At 42.0% G+C, this 27,587-nt stretch overlaps 1 protein-coding gene across 3 annotated transcripts; it reads right to left on the bottom strand.

The window, feature by feature from the left end:
- Positions 1-56: 56 nt before the first annotated feature.
- Positions 57-27,358, bottom strand: LOC133962620 (paxillin-like). 3 transcript variants are annotated; one of them, XM_062398193.1, is made up of 14 exons: positions 27,132-27,358; positions 11,779-11,957; positions 11,570-11,655; positions 11,190-11,326; positions 10,839-11,034; positions 10,573-10,720; positions 8,422-9,825; positions 7,223-7,492; positions 6,607-6,933; positions 5,292-5,450; positions 4,495-4,668; positions 3,142-3,223; positions 2,895-3,043; positions 57-2,577 (listed from the first exon to the last, which is right to left on the bottom strand). In XM_062398193.1, exons 1-14 carry the CDS (start codon positions 27,142-27,144, stop codon positions 2,311-2,313), a joined length of 3,591 nt encoding a protein of 1,196 aa, XP_062254177.1. In that variant the 5' UTR covers positions 27,145-27,358; the 3' UTR covers positions 57-2,310. The 3 variants fall into 3 exon arrangements, with proteins under 3 accessions (XP_062254177.1, XP_062254178.1, XP_062254179.1); XM_062398194.1 differs by lacking the exon at positions 27,132-27,358 and adding an exon at positions 13,197-13,313; XM_062398195.1 differs by lacking the exons at positions 6,607-6,933; positions 7,223-7,492; positions 8,422-9,825 and having other exon boundaries at positions 27,132-27,334.
- Positions 27,359-27,587: the final 229 nt, after the last annotated feature.

Raw genomic sequence — 27,587 nt, 5'->3', positions numbered from 1 at the left:
AAAATGTGATGTAAACTGTTTGTGCACAAAGCAAAATTCACACTTCTTAGACAGAACAATGGCAGAAATAAAGTATTTATTTAATTTGAAACAGTTATATCAATCGGTCAGAAACCAGGACCCACCCACACGAAGAGCCTAAACAATTTGTGGCTCATGAGAAAATTCAAATGGTAAAGGGTCACATGAATGACTCCATGTACAAAGAAAAGTTCACTTAATCTCATTGACAGTAAAATGCTCATTTTTTAAATGTTTATTCTTTGAAATAAGCGAAAACTATAAGGCAATATACTGTAAGAAGATAAATATACACGTGGTGATTCCTGTTTCATTTTCTTAGGCATACACAGTTTTTAAATGAAGGTGCAAACGTCTTTCAAACAGCCCCTGCTACCTGTTAATCTCAGTCTGCTACATGACACCACAGAGGATCTTCTCCATGGTTTGTCTATTACAGTGTAAAGTGAGAGTTAAGATGCACCACAGCAGGTGAAGCCTCTCCCAGAGTTCAGCCCAAGAAAATAGTCTGACCACAGGAGAGAGAACTCCAGTGTGTAAGACCTTATTGCATCGACACATTTGGCACAAGAACACAAACATCTCCTGAACGTAAATAATGTGTATCAACTCCTTACACACCTAGTGATCAAAATTCAAGACAAGGAGTATTCTCTAAAAAGCAACACTTCTCATATATGGCAAAAAAAGAGCTGTAAGCTAAATAAAGATGAAATTAGTCATTACATGAATTTTGCTGAAGGCTCGGCCCGTGGGGTATTCTGATTCCTGAACCAGCTAGCACACAAAATCCAGTTTCCATCAGTTAGCGGAGCACTGATATTGGCTCAGCAGGATCATAACTCATGACTCAAAATAAAGACACTGAGGGCTGCGTTTCCTTGGAAGTGGGACGCACCTGAATCCAACTGGTGTGTGTGTCTGTGTGTGAGGAGGGTTAACACCTTGTTACCCTTCTCACCAATAGAGCCAGCTCTTTGCATACCAGCCTGAACAGCTCAGAAATACATACATTTTCCAATAATCAGAAATTGAGACAAAACACAGTTCAGTCACGTCTAACACACTGTATATAAGTTTTGATTCTGATTGTAACAGCAACTGGCAGCTAGTGCTGATTAAATTCCACAAAATATAAAGTAGCATGCTTGTAAGCCAAATGCACAACCACTTTTGAAATCATTAAACATCCTTGATATTAATAACGAGTAGCATAGAGTAAATATCGAGGGGAAAAAGTTAAACTGAAGATTTTTTTCGAGAAGAGCAAATTTTCACTTTCCATATATCGTTGTTTTACCCTCTTCTTAAAATCAAGAAACCATAGTATGATGTTATTCCCATGGATCCACCTTTCGTTACCACTAGCTGTAAAGGTCAAATTTCATTTGACAATATTTATGAAAATAACACAGTCTTTGCTGGAGTAAACAAAACAACGTGGTGTGGTTGACTGATTTCACTTCCAGATGTGAAACAATGAAGTTACAAAAGCACACGTGTGTATGTGCGAAAATGAAAACACAGCTGGGTTTTTTTTCATAGTAAAACAGTAGAAAAATAAGAAATAACATCCTGATGAGACCAATTTGTAAAATGCACCTTTAGGATAGTTTCATCAAAAGATCTGTGGTTGGAGTGTGCAAAGAGTTTGGACTGGTATTTGAATGAAGTGAGGACTGAGTTGCCTGTGTGTATGTTCTGTACATATGGAGTGTTTACATGGTTATTTTTAAATGGCACATCAACAGGTTCCAAAGGTAGAAAAATACATCTTTCTCATAGATTATTAACACTCATTGGCCAAGCACTGGGTATTCAACACTCCACATACGTTAAATCTGATGAAGTCAACTCGCCGTGGTCCATGCAGTCAAGCAGCCGTCTCATACCTGCATATTGTAAAACCACCATATCGTGCAAGGTCTTTCCCTGCGATGGGGGAATAAAATCATTTACAAATCACAGCTCTGAGGAAGTTTTACGGCTTATCTCGTATGTTTATATATGTACCCACACACACAGGGAAATAAGCATATTTTCATTGCTGCACACAGGAATAAACCTCTAAATAAAAATCTCTTTGGGCTGTCTTAAAAATGTTTTAGCAAAAGTGTGAAATGCCAAACCTGAGAGGTTGGACAGACAGGAAACTCCCCACAGTGTTGAGTTGATGTTACCCATCCTCTGTCTTAAAAAACACTTCACCGACCCGAGGGCAAACAAATCAACATGTGCATTCAAACACGAGCACAGATGTGTGCAGACGCTAACACACAGACCCACAGCCTAACTGAAGAGTTTAATAAAGCAGCCGTGGCAGTAGGGCTTGTCGTTCTGCTCCTTGAAGGTGCCTTTGTTGAGCTGCTTGAGGCAGAAAGCGCACACAAAGTGCTCGGGGTGGAACTTCTTGCCCATGGCGGTGATGCAGCGGCCGGTGATGGGCTTCTGGCAGCCAGAGCACAGAGAGCCGCGGCGCTCGTGGTAGTGCGCCTCGCAGTACGGCTGGCCGTCGTGGTCAAAGAAGCTGCCGTTTATGAAAGGCGTGAAGCACTCCTGCAGATCAGAGGAGGTAGAATTTATGATGATATGTTGAAAGAGGTTAAATTCATCACAGAATAGATTAAAATATTTTTATTTATCACATGCACAAAAATACAAGGTTAAACATGCAGAGTAATGCTTATGTTTACAAGTACCAAATAGACCAATAAAAAACAAAACAGTTAATAAGTAAATAAGAACAAAAAAAAGAAAATTATGGATCAATAGAGCAAGGAAATATAAATATCAAATGCATACAATCAGGTTTCCAGGATAATACGTACAGTTTAAAGATAGCTGTGTGTGAATGTAAAAGTCAAGTGACTCACCCTGCAGACGAAGCATTCAGGGTGCCAGAGAGAGTTGAGTGCCGAGATGTAGTTCTCCAGGATGGCACGGGCACAGCCGCCACATTTAGGGGCAAACATATCAAAGTAGTCCTTTCTGCAGAAGGCTTTTCCATCCTTCTCATGGAAACCTAGAGGGCAGCAAACAAACACTGTCAGCATCTTAGAGCAATTGAAATTTTAACCCTGCTTTAAGGTATTGTGTCATTAACTGATGGGAAGCTGATACCTTCTGGTCCAAAAAAGGCTCCACACTGGGCACAGAAAAAGTGTTCTGGATGCCAGGTCTTGTCCAAAGCAGTCACAACTTTCTGTGAAGCAAAGGAAAAGCAAACAATCACACTTTTGCCTTAAGGTGTCATCTATAAATATAACTTCTAATGCTACTCCAATGTAAAAAAAAATGTTATGATGTAAATATGTAGGTCTCTTATTATGGCAGAAAGTAATACATCAGTGGGTGGGAGGCCAGGAGAGGGCAGACAAAGCCCACTAAGGCAGCATGGTGAGAGCTGCTGGGATGATACGACAGTTAGCTCATGTTTTCCAGACTGATTGCATCTCTCTGCAACTTCAGCTGGAAACACACTCACACTGTCCATTTGACACAACATTTGAAAATACCCACAACAACCAAGTCTCTGCTGCAGGGTAAGAATTACTCAATGTAAAGCCGAAATATTTGATTTAACAATGATTCTTGACTCTGCCACCAGGGGGTGCAATGTTAAAAAAAAGGGTGTTATACTGAAGTAGTAACAGAATTAGAGGAACTACATAAAAACCCTACAGGCACATCTAGGCATCACCAAACCTAATCACAAACAATGACATCTGAGAAATCCTTTGTCAACGATGTGCTAAATTTATGCATATAGCTTTGCCCTAAATATACATTTTTAGATATTTTTTTAAAAGATTCAAATTTCAGTGGTTTCCTTAGAACATTAAATCATGACTAAATCTTTCAAGCACCGTAAAAAAGCACAAAAACCTAGAAATGTGAGAGTTAAGCTGTGTGTGAGGGAGACTAACACTGATGAACCTGGAGGCCTTGGCAGTGACATATGTTGGCATTTCCCCAGGCTTAAATCCACTATCAACTATCTAATATCTACTTCCCTTCCGTCATCTCTAGTACTGTGTGTGTGTGCATATGTATGTGTGCGTGTGCATATGTGTGTGAATGCGTGAATAGGTGCAACGGCTGTAAACACCCTGGTGGGAGTGGGCCACTATGAGGATATGACTGAGAACTGACAATTGAGAGATGAGAGAAGTAAGCAGTAACATGGACTTATGTGTTATTCGGACTGCATTCGTACCACAAGTACAAGTCACTTTCCCTTTACTGCCTGTACTGTATGAGTGTGTGAGAGTAAGTGTGTTTGTGTGTGTGTGCATCTGTGTCACAGCTCGTGTTGACCGTCTGCTATGAAAGAGCAGCATTTATCATATGTAGTAGTTATTCCACTTATGCCTTAATCCATTAGGTCATGAATAAATAAATATTATTATCCACCTACATTTACAGTATATATATTAGTGTGTGTGAGAGTGTGTGAATGCATTCATTACTAACATCCAGTATGGGTCTGTTACAGTAGTGGCATCTCGGTGAGAACAGGTTATGGTAGTCTGTCTCACAGTATGGCTGCCCGTCTCGCTCAAAGAAGTTTCTGGAGCCGATCTCGTCCTGGCAGTGTGTGCACACAAAGTGCTCAGGGTGCCATGTCCTGCCCATGGCTGTCACCACCTGGTATGGGGAGACAGAGCATTCAAATCAAATGAGCTGTTGGGGGCAAGGCCTTGTTGATCATATAACAAACACTGCAGCCTTTCAGGCAAGAAGCAAAGGAGATAGACCAGCATAGCGGCAAATGTAAACCTCTTAAAATCCATCTTTTGATCCATATTCATTTTAATCCAAGTTAATTTTAGTGGATTAGTGTTCTTTATGTTTCTTATGAACAAAATTCATGTTATTTAGTCAATCTTCCTTGTTTTCTATTTAAACGCAGAAAAACATATCATCATAGCTGATAAACTGCTGACAATATCCTGTTGGTAATAAGTTACAGATGATCTGTTGATACACAGACAATCGTTATGAAAATACAACTGAGGAGAAAATCTCCCGTTGGTTATTGTTGATTTGAGCTACACTAATGTATTTCTCCATTTTCACCATAATATCAACAAAAACAGCTATGATCTTTCATTTGGTACTTTAAATCATGTTTCACATTTGCTCCAATGCCCTGAGATGATATATTAACAAAAACATGTCTAAACATATGCAAGGTCTCATTCAGTACATATACTAACTGTAGTCTTGTTTGAATCTGAATGAATTGTTTGATTCAGTATTATCATCACCTGTCCAACAATGGGTTTCTTGCAGGCTCCACATACGCCCTTAGCCACGGTCTGGACTCCTAGTCTATTGAGGTCTGACTGCAGGCTTCCCAGCATGTTGTCCAGCTTGTTGGCTGGTTTAGGGAGCGCAGTGGGAGACGTCTTTCCCTGGGACTGGATCTGAAAACAGAAATTACTCATAATTAATGGCACTACACTCAATAATTCTACAGAGGAGCTTGTGATATTCAGTTCAAGGTTGACACAGCAACACAAACAGACTTGCTTTCACTTATAATTCATATAGAATATATCATATATAATATTTACCGGCATGGCACTAAAACTAAATTAAATTAAACATAATACCAAGGCTAATAGATAAGTATATTTTGATATACATATTCCAGAGTCCATGTTTGCAGTGTCTGACGTTGCATGTGAATGTGCATCTACGTGCATTTGGCTTCTGTAATGAAAGCAAACAGACCTTCTCAGATGGTTTGGTAATTCAAGCTTCATGATTCCTACATTCCACTAAGAGAGAAAATAGCATCTCTGTTTATGTATTCTCTCTCTCACTCACACACACACACACACACGCACGCACGCACGCACGCACGCACGCACGCACGACTTACCCTTGACAAGATACATATACATTTATGCGGCTCATGTCAATCCACCTCTCCACAAGTCTAAAACTACTGCTAAAAGACTTGAGGTGACATGGTATTCAACAAGGACACACTGGTGTCTAACCTAGTGGGACCTGTTGACGGAAGTCCAGTGAAAGATGCTATAATTGTGATGGTAACTGTGCTGTCATGTGGCAGATTAGGTTGCAGTTGCACCGCAAGCTACCCATTCCTGCTCATAGCAGGACAGTAAGTGTAACAGGAACATGGGGAGGTTACACTTTAAGCTCTTAAACTCTCCACTCCACTCTGAACACATGGCTCCTGGCGCCATCAGATGTTAGAATTAGAAAAGGGAGCTCAGTCTCAATGGCCTGAATGTCAGCACCCCTCATAACGTGGACTGACTGGATTTCAGACACAGCTTTTTAGAGGGTATCTACTGCAATGTGGCAGGAGCAGACACAAGCTGACATTGAAAAAGTGGATGACCAGACAATGTTTGTAGTTCACACTTATACTGAGGTTATACAAATACTTGGATTTGAACTGAATAAATAAACAATAGTCAAACGGTTCTGTTTGCATGGCTTGTGTGGGTGTGTGCGTCTGAGAAAGAGACAGACAGTGAGTGAGAGAAAATGGAAAGAGTAATGGTCAGAGAAGAGGATAGGGACAGATGAAGAGATGACCCATGCCTGCAATGGTGGGAAGATTGGGTCGTAGTCAGTCTGACACCCCACTGATACAAAGACCTTGAAAGGCGGAGGTGGCGTGACAGGCTTGGGAGGGGGGCTAGGTGAGGCAGGGGGCAGGACAGGGGGAGGCGTGGGTTCCCTAGGGGGAGGAGTTGGCTCTTTGGGGGATGGAGGGGTGGGTTCTCGAGGAGGAGGAGGGGTTGGAGGGGGAGGAGGTAGCGGTGGAGGAGTCTGCTTGACAGGGGGTGGCTTTTTTGGTGCTGGGAGTGATTGCGGAGGGGGCAGGACTTTTCTCTGTGGGGCAGATGGTTCAGGAGGGATGAGGATCTGGGGGAAGAAGGAAAAAGAAAAAGAAAACGGCAAAGAGAGCAGAGCAAACAGATGAGACAGGGTCAGGCTGAAGAAAAGAAATGGCGATCAAAAAAAAATCTGCACAATGAACTCTGCGAAGAATTTAATACAATTTTGGGAAGCAAACCAAATAATTTCAATATTGGCTAGTTAATTCATTAATTACAGCCCATGTGAAAAAAACTAAGGGACATACTAGACCCAACTCTTCATTAACATTATCCATGAAAGCACCGACTATTTCTGCTGTGCTCCTCATGTCTACCTTATTCACAGCTGGCCGGACCCCATCTTCACGTGTTCGCTGGGGGTTGGACATGACAATGACTCCCTCCGCCAGCCAGTCATCGGGTCGTTGTTTTCGCTGGCGCTCCACTCGCCCTATCCCCAGTTTCCCCTGCAGCTCATCAATGAGTCGATCTTGCGAGTTGCTTTTGTTCACAATGATTGGTCCCATTTTACGCCGCAACAGTCCCTCCCTGAACATCGGATGCACATTGGAAATCTCTTTGGTGCGTCGGATAACTGACTTGAGCTGGAGAGTAGATAATAGGACGTGTGGGAAGCTCGGGTTGTGCCATTCACCAGAATTTCTGGTTGTTGGATTGCAATCACAAAACAGGACAGGCCCAGCACAGGATTCAAATCCTCAAGTGGCAAAAATGCTCAAGCTCTGGCTTTGACAAAATGCTCTGCAGGTTTGTCAGGTTTATAAAATTGTCTTGCTGTAGCACAGCCTTCCATTCAAATCCATTCTCTACTATTAAGTCCACTTAAAACTAATCAAGAATCGGCAGCGCAGCATGCTGGATAGCTTATATGTGGACAGCACAGGTAAGTCACAAAATGCTTTCAAAAAAGGTCAGCACATGCCGAAGCAGGGCCAAAAGGTCAAAGAAGCATGTTCATAAACCAAATATGCATTGGCAAACAATTTTAATATCCGCTTTACTCTGCAGCCTGTATCATTGTGCTGACAGTCAATGGTTACATCATTCATTGTGTAAACATGATCAGTCAGGCCCAGTGACTAACACTGCAATGTGTCTACTGAAGCAAGTAGGGGCGTGTGAACACATCCTTTTAGCAAAACCCTCAGCATCATACACAAATAGTCTCCAAAGAGAGACTTCTCCTTCAAGCCATTTTGTAATTGCTATGCAATGACACCACATGCATCACACCACAGAGATAAGAGCAATTTCTCTCATCAAAACGTTTTGTACTATTGCACAGCTCCTGGGGTATTTGTACGAGCTGCTCTCCCAAAATAAGCTTGTTACAGCAACTAGAGGTGCCCTCTTCTAGAACAGCCTTCGGAAACAGCCATCCTGTCATTATTGTCAGAGACAATTAATATATTGCGTCACATGGTCAAATAAAGACAACATTGGGTCCTAAAGCCTCTCTAGCTTTCTGCAAGCAGCTTATTTTGGAAGAGTAGGGTCGAGCCGATCCTCCTACTTGGCCAGAGGCAGATAGCCTCTCCACAGCGGAGGGCTGCTGTGAGGGCAGGTCCAACGTTGCATCTGGTGTCCCGGGGCAGGTGGAGGGGGTGACACACTCGTCCATCCAGCTGGACTCAGTCATGGGTGTGAGGGTTCCCTCTCGACTCAGATCTGGGTAAAGCCCATCTTCTCCCTCCCATGATCCATCTTCGTATCCAGGCATAAAGGAAGCCAGTGGCTGGTTCTCACCCAATTCGGGATAGTCAGAGATTAGGAGTTTATCTAAAGCATCATCCGATAAAGGCTCATGGCACGGCCATGTTAAATACATACCCTCACCTGCATGTTTTGCTGTGGTTGGGGGAGACAGACTATTTGATTGTACTGCAGCAAGTGAAATAGGTGAAGTTCTAGGACTTCTGGTGTCTGGAAGAGTGTATGTTTTTCTAATGTTTAACACAGGACTCTCAGGAACTGGACTCCGAAGTCTTGGCAATATTGTTGGAGAAGCCTTCTTTTGAATTGTTTCAGGACTAGAAGTCTTGGGTACAGATGGTGAGCTGGCGATATATGGGATTGTCACAGGACTTGAAACTCTCTGAACTGACACTGGACTCGCACTCTTGGGAGCCATTTCGGGACTAGCACTCATTTTGCCAGTTATTGAACTAGAGAGATTTGGGATTGTCACAGGACTTTCCCTTTTTGGTACTGGACTTGAAAGTCTTGGGACTGTGACTGGACTCACAGTCTTAGGCACTACCTCTGTACTTGTTGGGACTGGACTTTGATTCTTCGAACCTGCTTCTGAACCGTGACTAATGGAAATTGGAGTCGGACTCTTTGAAGACTGACTTAGATTGGAGCATTTAAGATCAGGTCGACTAGGACTCTCGGCTCTAAGAGTAGGACTAGAATTAGACACAGTAACAGGACTAGGACTTTTGGAAACTACCTCTGGACTGGAGCTCGAGGCAGCAGGAGCTGGACTAGAACTTCCACGAACAGTAAGTGGACTCTTTCCAGCTGGACTTGAGACTTTACTAGCAATGACCCTAGAGGTTGACGTCTGCATAGAGCTTTCTACTTCACTACTGGAGACACTGAGGTTTTCCACATGAGAGTTATCAGGGTTCACACTCACACCATCACCTTTCTGTTGGATCTGGGAGTACTTGGATGATGCGGTTACTACAGTGGAACCAGATGAAGTGGTATTGGCTGAACTACCATCTTCATCTATATGGAGTTCCAGTGTAAGAGGTATACAGGTGGGAGTAGTGTAACTAGAAAGTATAAGAGTATCCAGTGAATCAGCATTAGGATATAAAGATGAGGTGGTTTCTGTTTGGACAACTGGTGAAACAGCTACAAGTGAGGGGTCTAGTGCCTCCTGATTTATAGACAACTGAGAGCCGGTCTGAATTGATTGCAATGATGTAATGATTGCAATGTACATACAGAGACAAGACATACACAGTGATGGAGAAAAGAGAAAGAGACCAGGAAAAATACATTGAGAATGAAGGGAATGATCAATAATAGGTTAGAGATAAAGAGGATTCTCACATTTGTTTTTTTAACATTTTCACTGATTTCCCAAGGAAAAATGAGAAAATCTTGATCAAGGAAAAATCTGGCAGATTTAAGGAACTGATATGTATGAGTTTGTGGGATTTGGTGCAGCTTGATTGAATTTAAAGGGAAGGTGGACTTTGGCGGCGGTATGGGCCCTACTGAGTTCCATTCTAGTTGGAAATTTGATGGCTACACTTAAAAGATGATGGTTTTGCGTACTCCATTATTGAAGTAAACAATCACTTTAGTTATGTCAATATAGCAAAAGCTTATATTTGTAAGAGAAATCTGTGTAAACTGCTGGTGAAAGTACAGAAGGGTTGAAACAGAGAAAATCTTGTCTCAGTAAACCATCATTTCTGTTGTAGATCAGAGACCAACTCAACCTCACAAAATACCAGATAAAATGTAGTTGATCCAATTCTTTTCTACAAAAATAAAAATGACAGTTGAATATGAAACCCTTAAACATATGCAGCATAATGTCCTAAACAGAAATTGCCAACACACAATTCCAAAAATAAACACACTCCGTCAAGTGTGCAAACTGCAGAGGACCAATCTCTACCCACATGCGAAGCTTACTCACATTGCTTTGGACTTTGAAGTCAGACAGGGAGGCCATGAGCTCATCCAGCTCTCGTGTGGCAGAGGAGGCAGACATTCTGGCTTGTTGCTGTGCTGGTGTTTCCTCTTGTCCATCTGTTTGTTCATCTGACAACACCAAATGTGTGGGACTAAAGGGATATTTGGTATGAGCCCAAAATATATAAAAAAAACTCAAGGGAAACATACCTAAGCAATAAAATCAAAACATCAAAATATATTGGCATAATTAATCTGCTTGTCTCTTACGTTGGTGATGGCACAGAGCTTTCTAGCTCATCTAGAAGGCTCTCCACACTTGGTCGTACGTCCTCTATTCCCCGAGCTGTAACACCGCGCTTCGGCTTCTCCAAAATATGTGGTCCCGCCTTGCCAGAAGTAGAGACTCCATTCTCGTGGATGTGGTGGATAATACTGCTGGCAGGCAGTGGTGGAGCTGCTTCTTCTATTACAGGACAAAAAAAGATACATGAATCTCTCCACACATAACTGCTCAAGCCATTCCTTTGCAGTACCATAGATACAGAGATTCCAAATCGGAGTTCTTTCAAAGAACCATAAGAGAGCATTTTACAAATTGTTAATTCATTTCGTGTTTACCTTCTGTGGGAAAGGCAGGGGTGCTTTGCTGGACAGCATTGAGCTCCAACAGGAGACGATCAAGCTCGGACAGGTTGCTGCCCAAAGTTGAGTTCATGGCAACAGCTGACTCACTACTCTTCTGCTTATTAGGGAAACTGTACAGAGCAGAAATAATAATAATTATCATCAAAACAGCTCTGGACTGAGACTATTACTATATTTATAATGTGGCATTATTTTAATAGTGTTTCAGTTTACCATCGAGTCCAAAGTCAAAATCAAAAAGATACCTAGTCAACTCAAGTTTTCACTGTTTCAAGGAGTTAAATATATATTTTTATATATATATTCCCAGTTATAATTGTCAAAAAAGGGGTACAAGTTATTGTGAAGCCTACCTGTACACGTGCTCCTCCTCACCAGTGAGTGGGGTTGGACTGCTGCTTTCTCCAGACCAGGGACTTCTCTGAGCCGAGCTGAAGGACTGAGCAGAGTGTGCAGAGGAACATTTATAAATTCACTTTCAAAAGTGAATATGACTTTTTAGGTCAACAAACATTCACATTATGCCTGGGACACATACAGTATATGCACAGTGTGCGTTTACCTCGGTTTCATCCAGTCCGTTCAGGGCTTGCTCAGAGGGAGAGGGTGGGACTTGTGGAGAGCAAATGTCTTGTTGGGTCTGACCCCCAACAGGGATGGAGTAGGTGGGATCGTCAGACAGGAAGAGTGGACGCTTGGAAATGTGGGATGTCGTGGACTCAAGGTCCGCCAACAAAGCATCTAAGGAAAACAGAAGATTTATCTTGTTTTAAGATTATGTCACGCACAGACAGAGAATGGTAATATGAAAGGTTTTAATATATATTTTATATTGATGTAGCTGGATACTATCTATTATCAGACCATTGTGACGAACGTTAACATTAATGAGCAGAGTGCACATGACAATATTAGATTTACAGGATTTTTGCACCCTAACCCTAACCCTTTTTGCAATGTATTCTTTCAATGAAATGGCTGAACAGACATTTTCCTCTGGTTATTTGATATTACTGCAGAAAATGTATTATATCAGTAATAAAAAAAACATTTAAAAAATAATTAGGTAATAAATTCCAGGACCAATGTAAACGGATTTAAAATGTATAAGTGATTGTATGTTTAGCATCATCACACTGCCCAACATCCGCAGTTTGGTTTCCACACAGGACAAAATAATTGCAGCAGCTTTCTCAATCGCCCAAATCCCCATTTGCACTGACATCAGGGGAGGTGAAGTTGTATAAGGTGAATCATGCAGACGGTCTTGGCCACTCCTTCAGTTACTCATTGACCCTTGTCTGCCCACATTTCTTAAATCCAAAAGTGGCCGTCAGGTCTGGAGCCAGGAATCCAAGCTCATATTTACCATATACACGTCAACAGCTACCTTGTCTGTGTGGACAGGTTATTTGGTATTTAGAGAACGACACAGTCCAAGAACACAACACTTTTTTGGAAAGTCATAACCAGTAGGTAGAAGGATACATAACATTATAGCGGATTTAATGAAGTGCACAGGCTGTATTACTAAATACCTGGGCTTATTTTAGCATGCTCACCCACCACAGCAGGGTTAAGTTTCTCTTGTAGAATTTCACCTAAAAAATAAATCCCTAACTCTACTAACAAACAGGATCTAATGGAATGAATAGAGGATTTAGGTTTAACTGCTACATATACATAATTACCCATATACTACAAGAGTACAGGCTATGAAAGACATTGGGAAACTTAGAGTCCAAGCAAAATAAACCGTAGTTGGATTCAGTGTAAGGCACCATATCAATCATGTTATATTATTCTTCATTGCTGAAAAGCCTACTCGTAGCATATTTCAAACAGTTCATATTTTTCCATATCATAAAATGTTCAAGTTGTGTTCAACAGTTACTATTTCACTCAACCTCCGTCCTAAAATAAATCACAGGGTCAAGAAAGACTTAACTAGAGCTAAAATAACACGACGATGAGACGTACCTTTGAACAAGACACCCAGGGAAATGAAGAGGAGGTAACACAAAGAGGAAAAGAAGAAGTGGAAGTGGAGGAAGAGAGCAACCCAAACAGACTGTCTGCCAGGAAGGAACTGTCTTTCTTAACTCTACCATCAACATTGGAGAACGAGAGATAGGGGGGGGGGGGGGTAGAGAAGGCAGGAAGGGTTAAAATAAAGTGCTATGCCAAGTCCAACCAAGCTGCCTGCAAGCTCAAGTTAAGAGACACTACTCACGTAAATTACGACCCTGAGGACGTGCTGTCCAACTCAGCCAGTGGAGTACACACTGTGGTGAAATGAGCAAAGTGTAAAGCAAGCGGAGCTCTTATCAACAGAGGCCTGCCCAGCTGAGGGAGTGGTACCACAAAAGGTATATTAAAGTAAAATCCGCCCCTCCTTCACATCGTCAGCACTAAGTCTGATTAAGTCACTCATGACTCATGCGCACTTTTAACACATTGTAATGTTAGATGCGACGTCTTTAATGACAAGGATCAGATTTGAAAATATGATCTTCAACATTCACCCTCAGGATACTTTTGCACATTTTAACCTGAGAACGACTGCTAGGTACACCACAGTATTCTCAGCGGGGTCCCCCAGACAGAGAGGAGACAAGGCAGCAGCAGAGCCAGGTCAATACCAGATCCACTTGGACCAGCCTGGCCTTTGCATGGTCATCATGGTTATCATGGCTAACAAGACAGTTGACTGGGTTTCCAACAGAGACTCGGACACAGAGGCCTGGGCACATTCCACCGAGTTTCATTATGGATACAGCACAGCCCAGTGTTTACACTACTGCAGGCATATTTTCTCTCTGTATCCTCTGGTGGCAGCAAAAAACTGCACCAGATATATGGAGGCAGAAACAACACATCAATCAATCTTAATAGTCCATACCAAGTATGGTGATTGCTAAAGGCTACAATTTACAGATGTCACAAACCAACAGAAAGGCCAGCCGGTGCACCCAAGGCTGCAGCACCTGAACTCTTCTTCTGGTCCAGATGAAGAGGTAAGATTGTCAATCTTTTGTAGTTTCCTGTGTGTAACATTTCCTTTTTACAACATTTCCCACAATGCAGTCGTTTTTACTGTACACATTATTGTTCAAAAGTCGACCAGTTTCCTTGTATTTGATCTTATCTCTGTGATGTCACATTAAGACATACAAACTAAAAAAATAACAATTTCTGACTTCATTCATGCATCCTGATGGCCAAAACTTAGCAAAGTCTTAAACAGAAACTCCACTGAAACGCTACATAAATAAATAAGGATTCGGTGCATATCTGTAACTGATGTCAGAACAAACTTTTACTGCAGCTGGTGGAGACCTCAGTCGACAGATGTTGGTCCAGATGGTTTTCACAAGAGATGTTAATCAACTTAGCGCTGGAGCTGAACTGGCCTTAACCCTGGTTATTAAGAATCTGCTGCTCTGAAATAGAGTTACTTCTCAAGCACAAGCCTCCAGGCTACATAAAACAAATGTTCTGTTTGGACAAGGCTCATTGCAGATCTGTGCACCTACTTTAATGTATCATAAAGCAGGTTATTTGAAATCCCCAGCTCATTTACCTCAACAAAATACTCAGAGCAGGTTCCTATAATTTAGAGGATATTGGTTGAATATGAAATACAACTGTAGCAGCTTCAAGGCTGTCTTTGGTTGCTCAACACTGCATACAAGGCATGCTCTGACCCATCCACAAACTGCACAAACACACAGAGGTGTGTCAGCCTCCTCTGCCAAGGGAACATACCATGACACACAGACCCCAGTACAGAATGCAGAGCCCACACTCATTCCCCAGTGAACAAAAATGGAACTACAGTAAAATGAAGAAATCTTTAGACATCCGAGGAGCTTTAAATTGAGCCTCCTGAATCCATCTTATCCTTTGTAATGAGAGGCATCTTAGAGAGATACTGTTCAATATTTACCTCTTTCCATGTGGTTAGGTTTTCATTGCCATTTGTCTTTTAGCAGGATTATGGAAAGACTGCCGTACTGATTTTATTGAAACTTGGTGAAAGGGTGGGATATGGGCCGAGGAAGAACCCATTCACTTTTAAGTGGATTCTATTGAGGAGGGTTAGTTTTTTTTTATAACTTTCCTTAACATTGCAAGATGTGGGTGAAGGTGTTTTTTGACATTTTTGTGAATTTGTAAGTAATGCAGAGATCTTTGACAAAAGTCTGCACCTGTGCTAATATCAATGCAAAGAAGAAATTTGGTGCTTATCTAGATAATGATTAAAATTATGTGAATCAAAACTGATTTCTGTACATACATTCATTTCACCTTTATTAGAGTATGAATATTAAGTGTTTGTTTAATGTGAAAAGTTTGCATACATTTGATATATCTCAACTTAATACATGCATGTGCAATGTGGTGATGAAGTGACCCATCTGCGTTGGTGGAGGTATGCTCTCTCCTAGTGCGCTTGTAGTTGAGTATACATCTTCAGTAAGAGCATGAAAGAGGGAGCTGCCTTTAAGTAATTTCATACGGGATAAAACCCTGCAAGATCAAAGTTTCTGTGAAGCTGGCAGTTGTGAGAGGGCGACACATCTCCTCCTGCTTACCTAAAATAGTCCACACCTCCATCTAGAAAACGGCCGATATTAATTAAAGACAGACAACCCTCTTCACTTGCACTTAATGAACACAGGAAATGGTGTTGGCCTTAATGTCCACAACGGTAAACATGACATGGTGACAAAGCTTGGCTGAATCAATGAGGAATGGCGGTGCGAGTGTCGAGAGAGCGAGCGCAAGTAAAACTGGGAAGAGTGTGTGCGTGGTGCGAAGCAGGCAGATCCTCAGAGGCTAAAAATGTGGGTTGAAGCAGATTAAGGAGACTCCCTTCCTCCCAGATGAATGGTGTGCATTTTAATTACATGAACACTGCTCCGCATGGGGCTCATTACCAGAAAGTCTGAGGAAGAGAGAGGGGGGGGGGGGCACTGAGAATATTTGGGTGGCAGAAGGGAGGATGAATAAAAAAAACGGAAATTTACTATGGAAAGGAAACCATTTTTAAAAGTAATTTATGATGACAGTGTGGACAGATGTTGGATCAGCACTTAAATTACAACCCCTGACAATCAAAAGCAACATAAAATATATATTAGATCTAATTAGACAAAGCAATCCTGGAGCACCACTTTCACTCAGGGGTTTGATCAATATAAATCCAGGACATCAACAGAGGCAAGCCTCCATTATCCTTGACAGGACATCCTGTCTGCTTCACACCGCTCCTACTACTGCTGACCACTGCAAAGAGAGAGAATGAATCAATGCTGTCTACTACTCAACACATCTATATTTTATTTAGCCCTGGTAGTTCACGTCAGGAGAAAGGTGCTTGAATAACCTGAAGGGGGTGATGTTGAGTTGTGTGTGAGAGCTTGCTACACTTCTGTTTAGTTTTTTTTCCCCTTCCTCAGGGCTGATACACAAAAAGGTCTTTATCTGAGAGGCTCACATACACAAACATTCACTGAGATATGAGCTGTCACCAAACTAAGAGGAAGAACATCAGCAGTACACTGGCAAGATTCAGTCTCTGCTTCAGGTTTAACAGTGTTCTTCTCTGTCCGCCCCAAATCTGCATCTCCCTTCTCTCACTCTTTTCATTTCTTCCCTTTTGCCTTTGATGTGTTGCAAGTTGCAGGGTTGGCTGATATGAATTCCTAACATGTCACCGCTCGTCTTCCTAATGCAAGAGAAAGAGCGGGAGACGCACAGAAATGTGAGGTGCGCAGCAGCTGTGCGAGACAGAAATGGAGGAACTGAAGGCAAGATAGGACAGATGAAAGAAAACAAGATGTCAGCTCTTAGACAAAGACATTGTGTATATCATCTGTTCTGAGTGAAACAGTATTTCAGTTTGCAATTACATTTTTTTTAAATGACTAAAACACTAACAATAAGGGACAATTTATAGTTCTATTAGTCAGACATACAAGAACATATGGACGAGAAGTGACAGTCTTTCATGTTCTGTTGTGAGGGAGTTGGCCTTTCAACAAGACTCAAGCTGACAGACCATCACATAAATGACAAATCTCCCTCTCCCTTCACATAAAGAGAAAAAAAATCAGGACAAGATGGGTGCAGATGCACTTATGCTTTACTCCCCTCTGGGCTTGTGTTAGACAGCAGAAGGCCTGTGCCTGTATTCATTTGGAGCACTTCAGCAGGCACTCACTTCTCAAAAACTAAATTAAATCACACTAGAAACACAGGTACAACAGTTTGACAACAGCACAGCATGCAGGTGCCTCCTAGCCAGGCTGCCTACACATACCAGAGAGGGATGAGGTATCTAGGCCCACTATAAATACCTCTCACCCCGAAAAGCCGACCTACGTGAGTGGATGTGCAGAAGATGATGGATGGCCATGACGGTCATAGTCACAGCAGGACATTTGCAGACCACCCAACCAGCCCGTGCTCTATATTACATTAAATTTACACCAGTCTTCATACACCTTTACACTGTTTAAGTTAGCGCTCGCTTAGAGATTCCTTAAGATCAATGTGCAGCTACAGATGTTGTTAAAAGGAAATGGCACCACAGCCTGCATTAAGTTATAGAGTAGAGCTGCTTACACAGCAGCACTGTAGAACTTAAATAAGAAGCAAAAGTCTAAGCTTAGCATATGGACTGGAGGGGGGAAAACAGCTCATACGTGACCTGTCCAATGTTATATATGGGCCTACAGATAACTCTTAGTTTTTTTTTTTTTTAAGTAAAGATAATTTCCCATCATTAACAAATCTGTCCTTAATAACATCATAGATGACATTGATGTACATATGCTTCATACTTTGATACAGAAATTTGTCTCCTCCCATGCCTTTGTAATAAACTTGTTTGTATTTGAAGTTAAGACTAACGAGAATGCAGCTGAAAGAAAAGAAGATGCAAAGAAACGGAAAAACAATTTGACACGTCATCTCAGCACATTTCTAACCAGAAAGTAACACCCTTTGAGTCTGAGACCAGCTGCTGAGTCTCCTTTCCTTGAAAGGACTGAATGTTTGACAAAATGTATAACAGTGCTGCAGTCTAGATGAGTCAACGTGCGGTTGAGATACCTCCCTTTAGTTTAGAAGGTTGAATCAATACCTCTCCAATCAGGGCCTTAAAACAAGAGGCATGATGGAGATTTCAGGGAATTATCTGCATCCAGTCGCATCTTTATGTAAAATCTGAAGCAGAATATTATGACATAATATACAAGTAGAAAGTAAAGATTTTCATCACAACGAGGCAATCTATACTGACCCCCCATCTTAGACAGTCAATCAAATGATGATTGTGCCTTGACACACACTCAAACGTATGTAGGAGACTGATATTATGGGTGTGTGTAATTTGGTGCAGCTTGACTGACTGTGGAGCTTATAGCTCCACTGTCAGTCAAGCTCAATTAAAAAAAAATTGAATTGTTGTCTCAATCAAACCAAACCACTTGTGATGATTAACATGCACTTTGCTCTCTCCTGTCTGCTTTAATCAAACTGATTAATTTAGCTTGATACTTCTTCTGCTACATTTGTCTGGCTTATGAGTTTGGTTTGGACTGATTTTCCAACCTTGCCAAAAAATCTATTTCCCAAAGGGACAAGAAATATCTACTGACCAGAATAATTTAATTTATAAAATCATTGATTAAATGATGTTTGAAAGTATGAATAATGTATCAACCTCTACAAATGGCTTTAAGAACTGAAGGGATACAATTTAGACAAAAGAAGAACACTATTGAAAGACTCTCCCCCACTTCCTTTTTCTTGTTCCCCACAGTGAAGAGGAAATACAGAGGTAGATTGTGGGCGAAAGCAGCTTTCCTGTGGTTTATATTTTGTACCCTGTGGTTATTTCAGTACAAACAACAGTGGTAACGGCACAAGTTTTCACCGGTGCCGAGGGTGTATCTTTTGTAAAAGGTACTATAGAAAATGTTGAGATTGAGGGTTTTGTTGAATGGCAGACATAAGCATCTGCAAATTGACATGCGTCAATGATACCGTCCAAGGCTAAATGCATACAGACATGAAGTGATGTATTAACTCTGCTGTGTATATCCACGTGTGAGAATGCTTTTTCACCGGGAGACATTTGTTTTCCTTTCGTTTCTTTCATTTTTGCATATGTCGCGTGTTCACACATTGACTTCTCCTGGATTTCTACGGACTTTCGATAAGGAGATCAGGTGGATAGTGTCTGTAACAACTGCTGAGCATCTCACTCGGACAGTTGCATTCACACATGAACCTCCTCCAGAGAAAATACAAAGAATCTGCGAGGGTTCAGTGCATTTCTGAAAGCAGCTCAACTGTGAACATCACGATAATGATATCGTCTCAGTGTCAATCGTAACATGCTGATGTTTGCATTTCTGGGTTAACAATCTCATTGACTAAGATCTTGAGATGTGCTTGAAAGATGTAAAGTCATGAATTATTCTAAATTTTTTAGCTACTTTGCTATGCTTGCTAAGATCATAGTCAGCCCCAGTAAGCATCAGAAGATAGATATCCTGGCGAGACCGATGGATAGAATGACATTTTCCCCTTCTCCATAATCACATATCTTGTTCTGTCTTTTTCTGGGTTGAAGTAGGTCACAGTACCAGAAACAGGCTGCTCTTTGTCCCCCTGCGGCAGGACGAGGGCAGAGGGAAGAGGGTGGAAAGGAAGGGATAGTGAGATCTTCAAAACAGAAAAAATACGTGAACTGGAAAACCGTAGCTCTATCTGAATGCAGAGCCTGAATATATGTGTGTGCATTTGTAAAGTCGTATTAAGCCTACACCCTCATAAACCTGTGGAGTAGTAATCCTGACCCGGCATCACTGATGCTGTCATTAACTCGAGTGGGGTCGATCAGACCAACTGAATGATCCTCTTTAACAAGCCAGAACCTGATTAGAAATCCAGCTCAAACATAATCTGACACAGACCCCCCCCCCCCCCCCCCCACCTTCACACACTTGGGCATACACGCCCCCCCCCCCATTCATCAAAGGCGTTCATTGTGATGGCTTTTTATCCCAAATAGGGCAGGAGCAGCAGTGTGCTGAGAGTATTTAAACCTGTGCCAAGGCCAGAGGAAACCTGCTTGGCAAAAACCCATTTGCTAATAAAACAGCGACAAGACATCAGAACCTGGGACCTCATTTAGCAGCCAATTAGAATAAAGCCTGAAATACCGAGCAGGTACATTTTAAAGGCCATGTCAAATTTAAAGAGCTGACAAAATTATTAAAAACACAAAAATACAATTTTACAGCAGTTTCCTTTTGATTGGTTGTGCGCTCTGCGACTGAATCTTCAAATCCCGAATAGATGTCATTTCATATTCAGTTAACGATACATATCATTACTCATACCTTTTCTCTACCGCGTATAGGAGCCACAGCTATGTGTAAGATGCAACCGCAGATGTCTCCTATCGGGTGTGCTGCCAGCAAAGGCATTTCACTAATTATGTGGTTCTCATCTGTGGACTCTCCAACCAGGAGATAAGCAGTGTTTGAGTCTTTTGAAGTGACCTGTATGCAGCATAATTTGAAATGTATCTCGATTGGCCAGAGTTCTTCTCCTGCTCAGTTATCTCCATTTGTTCTGTGTCAAGTTCACTATCCTCAATATGTGTTTGAGGTGCTGTCAAGTTGTTTTCCTGGCATCTGTGGCTCCCGAGGGTAGAGAGGGTCATCCAGAAGGTCGGTGGTTTGATCTCCAGCAACTCCAGTCTGCATTCTAAAGTGTCCTTGGCCAAGATGCTAATCTCTAAATTGCCCCTGACTGTGGTGTGTGTAAATAGAGAAAGTGCTATGAATAGAATAGGATGAATGTGTGAGTGAAATTCAACTTAGACTGTGAAGCACTTTGATTGGTCAATAAGACTGGGAAAATGCTATATGAATATAGTCAGTTTACCGTTCCTGTCGTATAATGTTAATACATATCATCATATTGCACAGCCCTGTGGTGGGATCATAATAGATTGTGCTACAATTTGGCAATTAGTGAGGTATCTTTTTACTGTATGCAAAGCTGCTGTTTCCCTGTTAGAGCTCACATCAGAGGATCAGCAGCATCACATCTACTGAGCTGTCAGTCACTGTCAGGCTCGGTGAGGGGAGCTCAATTCATCAAAGCAGAGCATGGTGGTGAAAGGCTTCTTTGAGCTTTAGGTTTACACTTATATATTATATACCAAAGACATCATACAAAAAGTGTTATGAGGACATCTTACTTCAACCTCCTTTCATTGACAACATGGTACATCACACTAATGAGCTGCCGTGGTTGCCTGGAAACAAATAAGGAAACAGTGAAAAAAACAAGTACAGAATCCAGGATTTAATAAGATCCAGAGCAAACCAGTTCCCTCTGCTCACATTGAGGAAGTCAACAAAAATAGGACAGGATGAGACATGTCCACAAGTCACGCATGACCAGCATAGTGTCTGTGACCTACATGTAGACTATTCTGATGTTAGCGACAAAAAGACCTCCTGACTGTCGCTACAACAGAGGTCACTCAAGGCCCTTCCTGTCATGAAACATGTGTCTAGCAGAATGAGAAACGGCCATATAAAGAGAGCTCATTGAACTCAGCTGAAAAACAGAAGGACAGAGAACATGACTGATGACACTCAATGTTGGTTTTCTGATTGGCTTGAAGGCCGATTTCCACTAATATCCTAGTCTAAAAAAAAACTATAGCCGCTGTTCGGATATCGACCCTGCAGGCTGTTGTTGTGGTGCGCTGGACCCATGAGGGATGACATGACGGTTGGCTGAGTGTAGAGCTGTTGCTGCTTAGTCAGCTTCCCTTTCAGAGCTGCCTGTCCACACTAGCAGGGTGCTATCAGGAATGTGTTTTAAAGGGTCTGCAAAAGTGTGTTAACCATTCGTTTCAAGGCGCAGCAGCATTTTCATTTAAAAATCAACTAGATGGACTGGAGTAGATACAGCCAAGTGAGACAATTTTCTCGAACCTTCAGATGCTACATTGTTTCTGTGTGTGATTTATGTGCATGTGTCGGGCACAAGAGACTTATTAAGTGTAGGCACGCCACTCATTGCATTAAGCTGTGGATCACTGGAAATGTAAATTCACAACAACAATTTACCAGGGATTTTATTTTTGCTTAAATGAAAATATGGCAAACTGGAGGGGCTTTCTGACATCACAAACTTCCAAGTTGGAACTATTAAATATAACCTAGACAGCAGAATCAGAGATGCCTGGTCCTCTCGTCATTAGATACAAGTCAGCAGGTGGAGCTCACACTCATAATGCATAAAACCCTCTGTTGTTAGAACCTTCCTGTGGGATGAATGCTCAGTTCTTTTAAAAATCAACAGCCTCATATTGTATTTCAGGCTTTCTGTTCAAGTCCTAGGGCAGGCTCGCTTTCAAACTCCTTTGAACCATTTTGCTACGTTATCCAGGTTGAATATCATGTTCACTCAAAATGGCGTGCAACTGGCTTCGGGTATGTTTTTTCTCATTTGGTGAGTGTGTCAGAGGTCTCGCCCAATCAGCAGCAATGTGGTTATAAATCACAATGACAAGAACGTTAATTTCAAGGGAACTAATGTCAAGTACTGTGCATGAAGTTGGTGATACGGTTAGTACTACCATAATGAAATAACAGTGGCACTGGAAAGAAATATATGAAATAAACCAGTTCATACATTTTTCAATTCAAACAGAAAGACTAATACCCACCCCAATTGAAAACACACCCACATCAAACGCACACTAGTCTACAAACCACTCAATGTCATGTAAAGGGAGATACAACCCGAGGAGGTGAAGACGACAACCTATGTCATAAGCCATTTTTAGACATGACCTGCGAGAATTTGCCTTCCACACATGAACAACAATGAAGGAGATTCTTTGCATAGACTCATTCACAACAGCAACAAATTCTACGCATTATTGAGACGAGGTGGAAACGCCTGAAAATCTGATAGAGATTCTTAAAAAGGCTAAAGCATTTCGTTTAATCACATAAAACAAGAGATGAATAAATGTATTGAGTTGTCTCTTTAAACTGTGTCTTATAGGAGTGAAAACCAACACTGAGGTATATTTGACATCTGTCACAGTCTTAAACATGACTTGACAAATGTCCACATGAGAGATGCCCAATGTTTCATCTGATGTATAAACAATAAACGATAACAAATTTAGACTAGGTAGTGAACGGAATCTAGGCTACATCAGATCTCACTTGGAGTTAGTAAAAACCAATTTCGCCCACACCCATTCTGTAAGTGACATTTCCAACGCTGCAGCTGCTGCGCAGACAGGGCTCAGGGGATTCGCTTCACATCAAATGACGGCACTGAAGTGACAGTGAAGCAAATCAGCGAGAGAGAAAGAGGGCAGTTACTGTATTTGCAGACATGGAAAGGAAGAACAGAAAGGTACTGCCGATCAAAGTCAGTAAAAGGAAGTTAATTTTTGAGGCTATTTGACATTCATGTCTTGTTGGTGCAAGCCCAGAGCAGTGAAGCACGGAGCAACGCTTGGCAGCGCTGATAGCTGCAGAGGGGAGGTCAGTGAAAGTTTGCCTCTGAACATACCACAGCATCTAAACTTCAAATACTGCACAAATAAGAGGAGACACAAATAAAATAAATCAAATTTTAGCATAATAAATCAAGGGACTATTGTGTTGCTGTTACCCTTTCCAACAGTGACTTTCACTACCAACAGAAGTGAAACAATCTGCTTTGGTCCAGATCTAACATGCTAATCTGCTCTTCTGCAAACTCAGCCAGCTTTAAGCTGTCAATAAATTGCAGCCTGCAGCTTCCTATGTGGTTCACCACAGGAATGGTGGGGAGTGGGAAGAGAGAGGGTGGGGCAGTGCAGTGTTTAAAGAGGATAAGTTTTGGCTGGGGCCCAATCCCTGCATGTGGGCCTGATCCATCTTGACGTCCTGTCTGAGAGCAGTGTTGGTCTGCTCCCACAGTCGATGCTTGAGGAAGCAGAAGGATAAAGTGTGTGTGTGTGTTTATATTATATATATATAATCTTCATAGGGAAGCCTATTACATCAGCCAACCTGATGTAATAGTGGAATGTGGGACTAGTTAGAACTGCTAGTGAGACTGCTAGTTAGAACTGCTATTCAGTGTGAAGGGGCAAACAAAGTTGGTGGAGGGTTACTTTGTGCTTGTTTGTGCAGCACTTGAGAGGAAGGACTCTCCTCGGCTAAAAATACATGTAAGTTTCGTTGTCCTCTCTGGTGTCTGAGGTGCATGGATCCCTGCAGTGTCTCCCTTCAAATATTTGCGAACTGCTTCTCTAGACCATCTTCTCTGTGCATTTAAACCATATCAAAACAACAACACTTCTAATTTTCATAAACATATTGAGGGATGGAAAAGAACGCTCTGACTCCAACATTGGACGGCGGAGTATATATGTCTAGCGTGCAACCTTTTGTCAGTTCTCTGCTAAAATGATGACAGGATTTACAACCCTGTGACATGGTAATTACACTGGGTTGTGTAACACTCCTTTTTTAAGCAGCTACTTTAAGGAAAGCCCTTTACCCATGTAAGCTGAGAAGGTATCCATAAATATAAACTGGATATAAGGTGACCAATATTCTTGGTACAGTCTCACTCCTGTCACTAACATGTCACCCGGAGAGCTTGGTTTGGCCCAAGTTGGATACATGCAGGTGTTCTTCAGGACAAGGATAACAGGGCCAGGGGTTGGAATGTGAACACACTTGTCTCTTCTATGATAGAAAGTCCATGTTTTGGATGGGATTGAAAGTGTTTATCTGCTAAACTTAACTTAACAGTTGCCCGGGGTATAACTTGTAGCCTTGTAACCAAAACTATACAATCAGTGCATGTAAATAAATCCCCAAATCCTTGGATTGTGATATAGTACATTTTTATTTAGTTGATTTGTCAGTCAAGGTCTAAAACAAAGACTAACATACAGCAGGTGGAAGACTGTTTGGGTCATACAAGAATTATTACTATAATATTACAACGGTAATATCAAATTAATAACAAAAGAGCAATCACTTTAACTGAGCTGTGTGCATCAAGTATAATGGGGTGATTCTGACACCTCCTCCCTGTCAATACAACCTGATCTAAGGCATTACATGTTCCACTGTTAATGAGTCATAATTAACTGAGTTAACCTCCTCCTCACAGGCAGGACAGCACTGCTCTCCTGGGTTCATCTGCCACAGTTAGGCTGTGTGCGCTTGTTTTTGTAGAATCTTTAGGAACCTTTTCCTGTATAAACAGTGTCCGTGTCAGGACCAGTACACCGTTGGGGACCAAAACCCAGTTTTAATGGGACAAAACACAATTTCTGAAATCCTAGTTAAGGTTAGTGATACTGTGAGGTAAGACTGGGCACCATGAAAATAATTTTTCAAAGCGCTGTCCTAACAATGAGAGCAGCACAAACTTGTCTGTGTGTGTGTTGGTATACTTATATCATTTTGAGGACCATTTTGAGCGTATACCCCATAGAATGAGGACATTTCGGCCGTTCCTCGCTTTCTGACCCACTTTCAAAAGGGCAGTTTGAATGTTAAGTATTGCTTTTAGGGTTAGAATCAGATTTAGGGTAAGATTTGGGTTTAGAATGCAGCTATCTGACTGTGAGCTATTGGGGTAGGCAGGTTTAGACATTTAGTTGGGATGGTTAGGGTGAGGGGCATCATGTCAGAGTGTCCTCACTGAAATAGAAGAAAAATACTGTGTGTGTGTGTGTGTGTGTGTGTGTGTAGATGCAGCACTGTTGAGATCAGCTGAATTCAGGCTGAAAGTAAGACATTTTCAAATGAGATGTCCTCACCACACTGAGCATTACTTCAAACAAACAGTCTCTCTCCTCTACTTTGACCAGAGGTACAAGTATTGCCTCATCTGCACCTTAAATCAACTATTTGCAACGTATGGTTGGATGTAAAACTGCAGTTCCTAGTACAATTAAGTTGAATCGAATCTTAACTATCATGTTAGATGTTAAAGGGACTGTTCACCCAAAAATGAGAATTTACTATCTACCCAACACTGATCAATGGAGAGACCGATTCTTAAACGTAAAAAAACAAACATTAAAAGCCTCCATACTGCTCCTGTGACGTCATCCAAGTGTCCGCTCCAGAGGAGGATATCAGAGGACATTTAGGCTAAAAACATGGTGTAAATGACAGTTTCCAGTCGAATATGAATGCCGGGGCTTACTGACACCTGGACTAAACAAAGGAGCAGTATGGAGGCGGTTTATGTTTTTTTTCTGTTGTTGCTTTTACATTTAAAGACGTGGTCACCATTTACTTCAATTGTATTGGATTTGGCTGCAACGCTGTCTACACCTGAAACTCCAAATGTGTTTTGTGGACTCACACACATCACCCACCGCTCCCTCGGCACAGTGCTGAGTAGATAGTGAATGAGTTCCCCTCTTTAGGTGAACTATCCCTTCAGGCTATGTAAACCTGACAATCAGCAGGAGGGGCCCAGCAGGTCAGGGTGCAGTGATTACATGACTGCTAGTTTACAGCGATGAGAAAAGTTAGAGGAGCCCTGCAGGCCTGGTTAACTGGGGGGGGGGCTATAACGAGCTGCTCTCATATCACCACGCGGGCCTTTCTGGACACGTTACCTCGCGCTGGCAGTAGCAACTTAACCTACCTGGACACACACATTCACATACAAACACACAACAGTCAGGCCGTCGCTACCGACTTTCTGAAAACCCCATTGAATTCGGTGGTGTCCACGTCTGTCGCGCGCATCAGCGCTAGCAGCAAACAGTCTCACACGCGCGCGTGGCTCTGAAGGTTCGGTCGCAGCGGGGGAACTTACCCAAATCGTCCATGTTGAGCCGGAAATGGTTCCGCCGCTGCTCCGGACCGCTGCTCCTCTGTCGACCGCAGAAGGACTGTGGGCAGCCGCCTCAGCTCCTGCTCAAGCGTCTCCCTCCGCTGAACGCAGCGAAGTTTCCAAGCTCCCCCTGCTGCTGCTGCTCTCTCACGCGCACACACATAAGCAAACATGCACAGCTGCCAGCCCCCCCATCACACAGTCCTCCGCCTTTCCTCCAGCCCACAGACACGGGCACCAGCGACACCTAGCGGAGACTTACTGACCATGCTTCAATGTGCTGGGAGAAAGGATCGTCTGCTTTATCTGCACAAATAGCATCGTGCACACAGTCGAACGCATTTAAAAGCGGGCAGTGTGCTTGTGTGTTATATGTATATAACTTAAAAAATATATACTGTGCAAAACACAATATCTGTGTTAATCATATTATAATTC

The sequence above is a fragment of the Platichthys flesus genome, chromosome 2 (genome assembly GCF_949316205.1).
Source record: "Platichthys flesus chromosome 2, fPlaFle2.1, whole genome shotgun sequence".
Classification (NCBI taxonomy): Eukaryota; Metazoa; Chordata; class Actinopteri; order Pleuronectiformes; family Pleuronectidae; genus Platichthys; species Platichthys flesus.
The sequence above is the reverse complement of the archived record's forward strand: the minus strand, read 5'-3'. Positions and strand labels throughout refer to the sequence as shown.